The 8,958-nt window shown below is 38.1% G+C and overlaps 1 protein-coding gene across 1 annotated transcript; it reads left to right on the plus strand.

Moving 5' to 3' along the window:
- LOC109846094 lies at positions 4,923-5,330 on the plus strand. Its single transcript, XM_020415318.1, has one exon. It carries the CDS (start codon positions 4,923-4,925, stop codon positions 5,328-5,330), a length of 408 nt encoding a protein of 135 aa, XP_020270907.1.

The raw sequence follows: 8,958 nt of genomic DNA on the forward strand, positions 1-8,958 counted from the left end.
CAAATTGCCTACGTTCAAGGGGCAAGGAGGGAGAGATCTACTATTAGAGAAAGAGAATACAAATGGGTTTACAATCACACAAACTAAACCCTCAAACTAACTCTCAAATCTCTCTCAAAAGGGTGCTCAAAACTCAAAAGATGGCTGCACAAAACACTGCTATTTTTTTTCCTCTGCGCGAAGCCCCAAGAGAACTGCTTTAGCTGCTTTTTCTTTCTTCTACACCTGTACGCTACCAAAAATAGAGTTCTCCCCCTTTTGCACACGAAACCCTAGAAAGAATCACGCTATATATAGCAATTAAATGGATCACATCAAATCGCGTGTCCTGCAGATCCTCTCCCACAAATAGATTTGTGGCCCCCATAATCAAATCTCCTCGCGCACTTTCGTGCTTATGCTCGTGAACGTAGGTGCCCCCACTCCACGTGCTTCATATTTACTACGTACAAAAATTTCTATTTCCATCTATAGATATATAGGTGAAAACACAAATATATCATCACCTGTCAGAGTGTTATTTTGCAGCAGTTTAGTTCTCGATCCCTTCTATATGTTTTCTCTATAAACCATACTCCACAAGAAACATCTCATTTTTTTTATAAGTGTTGAAGATTTATACACCATGTATAGTACATGTACAGAACAAAGTGATACCTATGCTCGACATCTGGGATCAACATGCTAATAATGTCTCTAAAAGTAACAAGTGGGTAATCCATATAATACATGGGTGTATGCTACACAATTGAGCCTTCCCCTAAAGGTTTACATAAGTCGTAACAAAGATACAATTGCATTCAATCATTAACTGATGATGCTAAATTGGAAAATTACAATTAAGGCTTGATTTGAAATCATCCATTAAGAGGACAGCTGAACAGCAAGGCCTTAGGCAGGATTCAGGGAGGGATTTAAGGAGATTTGATTTATATTTTAATTAGTTATTTTGTTAGGCAATAATCAAGGGCTAATAGCCTATAAGTGTACCAGTTGACAGAGGAAATAAACAAGCAATATTTAACAACTTTCTCTCTCTTTCTCCCTCTTTCTCCCTCTTATCCTAGATCTCTTCTGTCTTCTACCCTCTATGTTGCTAACTCCAGCTCCTACACAGAAATTCTCCTAACAATTTGGTGCTTTCGTTGCTTGCTCAACCTCCACCATGGCACCACAGACTCGCTCACAAAACACTGACGATGAGATTTTTGAGAGATTACCAGTACAACTTAACATGGCCATGAAAAACCGTGACCAGCTATCCCAGCAGCGCGAGCAAGAAAGGGAACAATGCTTCTTGGCTACAATGATTGAGCAATTACGAGCTAATTCCTCCATTCCACCACATCAACCTTCATCGAGTGTTCTTGGCCCTGGGCCACAACAACCATTGTGCACAACAGAAGCTCAACCGGAGATATATGCGAATCGCAACCTTCGTTTAACATTCCCTCGGTTTTCATCTGGTGACCCTGCTGATTAGATTTTTAGCATTCAATAGTACTTCATGTACTACGCAACTCCCTTGGAAGACAGGTTACTCCTAGCCTCCATGCACCTAGATATAGCCTCCATGCACCTAGATACACTGGCGTCTTGTTGGTTCCAAAGCATGGCTCAAGCGGGCCGTCTTACAGATTGGAACACTTTTGTTTTAGGTCTGCATAAGCGATTTGATCCATCAGAATATGCTGACCCAGCTGGCCAACTAATGAAGCTTTCACAATCGGCTTCAGTGGCAGAATACCAAAACAAGTTCGAGGCGTTGGCTAGTAAAGTGAATGGCCTTACACCTGATCTCTTAAAAAGTTCATTCATTTCAGGACTCCAGCCGAGAATTCAACGCGCAGTAACAGCACAACGACCTCATGACCTTGATGATGCATTTGCTTTAGCTTGGGTTTTCGAAGATCAGTTCGCTGATACCAGATCAGCACCAAGACCTTAGGTTGCTCGACCAACCCCACAACCATAGCCTATAGCTCCGGCCAGTCCTAACCTAGCAACTAAAATCCACGTCCGTAGATTAACAGCAGCAGAGCAGCAAGATCAAAGAGCAAAATGGTTATGTTTTAACTGTGACGATTGTTTCACCCCAGGCCACCATTATAAAGACATACTTCACTCCTTTACTTAGAAGGAATGGAAGACAATTCCATAGACAACTTGGAGACACCAACGGTCGATTCGACACGGCAATTAGAGGAAGAGCCCAGTCCAGAACTTAGCCTTAATGCCTTTTTAGGCCAACGCTCGGCCAAATCAATGAGTATGCAAGGAAGCATAAATGGCCATAAGATTCAGGTGCTTATCAACAGTGGTAGTACAAGCAATTTCATTTCTAACCGCATGTCATCTTTTTTGGAATTACCCACAACACCCACCCAACCATTCAAGGTATGTGTCAGCATCGGTGCTTACCTCCACTGTCATCAAATCTATAATGAGGTGTCGTTGTTTCTGTAATCTCACACCTTCCACCTGGACTTATTCGTACTCGACATTGAAGGCACAAATGTTGTTTTAGGCGTTCAATGGTTGGCTACATTGGGTCCGATCTTGACAAACTATGCAACCCTGACAATGGAATTCAGCATACAAGGACAACATATCCAACTACATGGCGACGACTCTACCTCAGCTCGTCCACTATCTCCAGTAGGATTTAACAAAATGATCACATCAGGGGGTGTAAGCTCATGTTTCATGTGCCTACAGACCACACCGACCAGTGAGGACACAGTGTCCTTAGCCAAGAGCGATGAGCAACAACCACCATTTCTGGCAACACTTCTGGATGAATTTCAAGACGTATTTGCTGAACCAACCGGGCTACCACCAGCCCGCTCTATCGACCACTGCATTCCCTTACATCCAGGCACCGAAGCGGTGAATGTTCGATTATACCGTTATCCTCATTTTTTAGAAAAATGAAATAGAAAGGCAGGTAAGTGAGCTGCTCCAAATAGGTGTCATTGGTCCAAGTCGCTCAGCTTTTAGTTCATCGATGCTATTGGTGAAAAAGAAGGATGGCACATGGCATTTTTGCGTAGACTATCGTGCCTTGAATGTAGCCACCATTAAAGACAGATTTCCCATTCCTACGGTGGATGAACTAATTGACGAGCTTTATGGTGCAACAATTTTCTCCAAGCTTGACCTTCATTCGGGCTACCATCAAGTGCGAATGTTCAAAAAAGATGTACACAAGACAGCCTTTCGCACACATCACGGCCACTTTGAATTTTTAGTCATGCCATTCGGACTTACAAACGCACCATCGACCTTCCAAGCTCTAATGAATGAGGTATTCCAACCATACCTACGAAAATTTGTGGTCATATTTTTTGATGACATCTTGGTTTATAGCAGCAGCCATGAGGAACACATTGGCCACCTTTGACAAATATTTTTGACACTAAAAGATCACAACTTGGCGGTGAAATGATCCAAATACACATTTGGAAGCCCCTCCATTGAATTTCTGGGCCATATCGTCTCCACACAAGGGGTGGCAGCCGATCCCTCAAAAATCAAGGTCATCACTGCTTGGCCGATGCCTACCAATCAGCGTCAGGTTCGTGGTTTCCTTGGTCTCACGGGCTATTACCGCCGTTTCATCCACCATTATGCATCCATAGCAGCACCCCTCACGGATCTCCTCACAAAAGATGGTTTCAATTGGTCAAACCGGGCACACCAAGCTTTCACAGCACTCAAGTCAGCCATGACATCAGCACCAGTGCTTACATTACTAGATTTTTCCTTACAGTTTGTATTGGAGACAGATGCTTCTGGTATAGGCATAGGTGCGGTCCTCATGCAGCAATCACACCCAATCACATTTTACAGTCGAAAACTCTCCAAAACAATGCAAGGCAAGTCCACATATGTTAGAGAGCTATTTGTGGTTTAATCGGCAGTGGCGAAGTGGCGCCAATATTTACTGGGAAATCACTTTATTATTAGAACAGACCACCGTAGTTTGTAAAATATGCTAAAACAGGTTATTCAAACTCTAGAGCAACAACAATTCCTATCCAAACTAGTCGGCTATAGCTACTCTATCGAGTACAAGTCGGGAACTTCGAATGCAGTAGCAGTCTCTCTCTCTCTCTCTCTCTCTCTCTCTCTCTCTCTCTCTCTCTCTCTCTCTCTCTCTCTCTCGTGTGCCTGAGTTCACTGACAATACAACTTCCACCACCGTTGTTCATGAAACAGACGGCACACCATCTATTTTCGAACCTGGCAACATAAGCCCCACATCTGACCAAATCCTCCTAGCCATTTCCAGACCTATTAGCTATGACTTAACAATCTTGATGCAAGAAGTGGCTAATGATTCATTTTGTCAGCAAATTATAGAAGAATTATCAACCAACAAATCTAAAAAAGCATTTACCCCCATCCAATTGTCAACCAATTGTTCCTCCATCTAAAACAGCAAGTTATAGAAGAATTATCAACCAATTGTTCCTCCAACTTCCCTGTGGGCTGACCTATCGATGGACTTTATCACTCATTTACCCCCATCCGGAGACCATACCACTATCCTAGTAGTGGTTGATCGCTTCTCTAAAGGAGTGCATCTACCCGCCTTACCACGACGATACAACGCCCCCCGAGTTGCATCCATTTTTTGGGAGTCGGTGGACAAGATCCACGGCATGCTTAAATCCATTATTTCTGATCGTGACCCAATTTTCCAGAGCCATTTTTGGCGAGAACTTTTCAAGCTCCAAGGAACAAAGCTCAACTTCTCATTTGCATATCACCCAGAATCCGACGGACAAACCGAGCGTGTCAATCGGTGCATTGAGCAATACTTGCGAGCATTTGTTCACAACCAACCGAATAAATGGTCCAATTTACTAAGTTGGGCAGAGTACCACCACAAAACGACCTTTCAAGCTTCGGCAGGAATGACTCCATTTGAAGTTACATTTGGCCATAAACCTCCATCAATGCTTAATTATTGCAGTGGCACCTCTGCCTTCGAAGAAGTCGACATAGACCTCCGCTCCCGTGACGTGATATTATCCCAACTAAGAGACAACTTGCTCAAGTCACAAACAGCCATGAAATTCTACACCGACAAGAACCGCACTGCAATATTTTTCGAACCAGACCAATTAGTGTTGTTAAAGCTTCAGCCCTATCGCCAATTAACAGCACGCAAACAATCAGTTCACAAGCTTGGATTTCGCTATTACGGGCCATTCAAAGTAGAGAAACGCATTGGATCAGTTGCATATCGACTGGCATTACTACCAACTACTCGCATTCATCCATTGTTTCATTGTTCTCTCTTAAAGTCATACCATGGCTAATCAACACCGCATGTTCATGATCTGCCTGCTCTAACTAAAGATCAACATCCAGTCCACCAACCAGTTACCATCCTAGCTAGGCGTACCATACTTCAAAATGGGGAAACCGTTCCTCAAGCTCTTGTCCAATGGTCAGGCCTACTGCTAGAAGATTCAAGTTGAGAGGACCTTGTAAATTTGGATGAGCTCCGACTTGACAAGTCGTCTTCCCATGGGGGTGGGAATGTTACACAATTGAACCTTCCCCTAAAGGTTTACACAAGACGCAACAAAGATACAATTGCATTCAATCGTTAACCGATGATGCTAAATTTGAAAATTACAATTAAGGCTTGATTTGAAATCATCCATTAAGAGGACAACTGAACAGCAAGGCCTTAGGCAGGATTCAGGGAGGAATTTAAGGAGATATGATTTATATTTTAATTAGTACTTTTGGTAGGCAATAATCAAGGGCTAATAGCCTATAAGTGTACCAGTTGACAGGAAATAAACAAGCAATATTCAACAACTTTCTCTCTCTTTCTCCCTCTTATCCTAGATCTCTTCTGTCTTCTACCCTCTATTTTGCTAACTCCAGCTCCTACACAGAAATTCTCCTAACAGTGTATCAGTAATTGACCCTTAACGAAGAGACACTAACTAAAAGTATCTCCACCAGCCAATATGTTGTAAAGAGATCGCTCGATATCTTGGTTTTTTATAAAAAAAACTCTTATCCTATGTTGAGCATACACTCTTTATAGTACAGTTATGTGTGATAGAGAGAAAACTTTGTTCGACATTCGGGGTCAATGTGCTAATAAAAGATTTTATGGGTAACAAATGATTGGCCCCTATAATACATTAATGCATTAGTCTATAGCAACTAATTAACTCTAGAATAATAGAAGATAACTATAATTCTCTTCATAGTAGCCGAATCAATCAGATAATAAGATCAAGAGCAGCCGAAAATCTTCTCACAGCCAAAAAATTAACAAAGGATGATGCATTACTAGCTAAATTAATGTAAATAAAAGTACTGAGTTAAGAGTCTGTTTAGCACCTTACTTATTTCTCCTTAACTAACTTTTTACTTAAAAGGTGCCAACGTGATATTTGGTAAGAGCTACTTATTTTACCTATTTGTCGCCTATAAATAGAAAAAAATAAGTTGTGGTTTCCCAACTTATCTTTTCTCTACTTATAAGGAACTTTCCTTATTATGGCCAAAAGACAAAAATACAGTCCTACTCCCTTTATTTAATTAAGTTTTTTAACTATAAATAATTAATACTATTAAATATTTACTTAATTAAGTTATTAATAATTAATTAGTTAATTAATTTATTATTAATAACATTTTAGTAACATGAAATTGGTTAACCTCAATATTACTAATTAATAATTACAAATAATGTAATATATAAAATTGTTTTAATAAAGTATAATTCTTACTATGAGATAATTAATTTATTGATATTAACTAATCATTTTATGATAGTAATATTTTTGATATAAATTGAATTAATAAATCTCAATATTAGTGATTAATAATTACAAATAATGTACTATATAAAAATATTTTAATCAAATATATTTCTTATTATGAGATAACTAACTTTTAATTAATTGATTTATTTATTTATTTTATTAACAATATTATTTCATTACAAAAAATTTAATTAATTAATCTCAATATTATAATTAATAATCATAATTAATTTGAAATAATTAACTTTAAATTAATTACTTTTTTAAATAATTAATTAATAAATTATTAATATTAATTATTGGATTAATATGACATGAATTAAATTAGTCACAATATGCAGTTACTAAAATATGTCCTTTCTGGCCATTTGACATTTAACACCACGTTATAAGTTAATGATTTGCCAAACAAATAACTACTGGTATGTCTTTATAAATAAAGGGGTTTACCAAACAACTTCCCTATTTTCTTAGATACTTATAAGTTCTGAGAATAAGTAGTAAGTAACTTATATATAAGGATTCAAAATATAAGTAGGAGCCAAACATGCTCTAAGTCAACCTCTGGAAATTTATCAACGTTTGGAACTCATGAACCAAGGGAAAAGTTTAAACAAAATTTAAAAGAATGTGAAGAAATTCTTTATTCATTTAGAGATAAACGTCAAGAACAATGAATGATTAAATGCAAAGTGCGTGACGCTTTTGGTTAAGGAAAACGCCTTGTAAATCACAGGCAGATCATTTAAAAAGGAAACAAGATAATTTCTAAGTTTTATTTGTTTTCTCTTCTTGGTTTCAGTCCTGCCTATTGCTGGCTACATGACAATTCGGCCTCAATAAGAGTGAAACTAGAATGAAATAAAACAAACTATACAATCTTTATATATCTTGGCACCTATGTAAGTAGAATCTACAAGAATCTAGGGGTTCATCATCTCAACGATGGCTCTTCAAGAGGAATTTTGTGAACTGAAGAAGTTAGGAGGAGGAATTTACTTATTCACCTTCGTTGGAAATCTTTGCCATTGGTAAAAATTCGAACTATAAATCATATTTGAACATTTTGCAGTGGTGAAGTTTTTTCCCTCCAACTTTTCATGAAAATTGAACCGTGATCATGATAATGGCAACTTGATTTGCTTTCTTATCGTGACAGGTTTAAACCAGCTTCAATCCAATCAATTAGCAAGTGTATTGATAAGGTACGTTATTTATGAATGAATTCCATAGGTTTGGAAACTTAAAATTTTAATCATTTCTCATGTTGATGATGCTAATTTCAAAGGTATCAAATGATGATGAAGCTACTGCTCTTGTTACAACCAATGAGGTAGTTATAATCCCAAAACTGAACATTAATACATTATCCATATAGAGCTAAATTACCAAATTGGTAACTTTTGTAACATGCGAGTACAATGTTTTTTTATTGCTTTGGCAACTTTTTTGAATTAGTCTACTAAATGTGCAATTAGACATAACCTTATATGACTAAATTTGAGGGATATTCGATTGCTAACATGAGTAGTTTTATAAATAACATGACATAGTTCAAATGGCGTGGCACGGATCAAAAAGAGAGAGGAGGGAGTTAAACTAACCCTAAGTTTGTAAAAATTCCCTAATTCCTAAGTGGCGAGGGAGGGAATGGGGTGCTGCTTTTGGTACCAAATTCCCCAAAAAAATCTGTGAGATTCTCACTGGTGGAAAAAATTAGTACCTAATGATATATAAATTTGGTAGACTTTTAATACTAAAAAAAGTGATCGGAGCGACGAAAACTACCAAACTGGTAAATGGGCGTAAAAAGAAAACTAATTTGGTCATTTAGCCTTATTCATATCGTTTGAGGATGTTGGACATGATTACATTAAAATAGGTCCCCCAAATGTTGATATTTTAATGAAGCCCCAAATGTTATTAATAAGGATTTTTGACGCTACTCCCTTAAATCTTTTGCGTTTTAAAATCTGTCCCTCAAATAGTTGAAAGTACTATAAGGTCCCCACCTCTTAAGTTATTTTGAAATTACTCCCTCAAATAATTGAGATTTCCAGTAGGCCTGCCAATTCTGAACTTATTTTTAAAATAGTCCCCTCAGTCGAAAGTAGAGTAGCAGTTAGGGGGGTTAATTCGAAATGAATTATGA

The sequence above is a fragment of the Asparagus officinalis genome, chromosome 6 (genome assembly GCF_001876935.1).
Source record: "Asparagus officinalis chromosome 6, Aspof.V1, whole genome shotgun sequence".
Lineage (NCBI taxonomy): Eukaryota > Viridiplantae > Streptophyta > Magnoliopsida > Asparagales > Asparagaceae > Asparagus > Asparagus officinalis.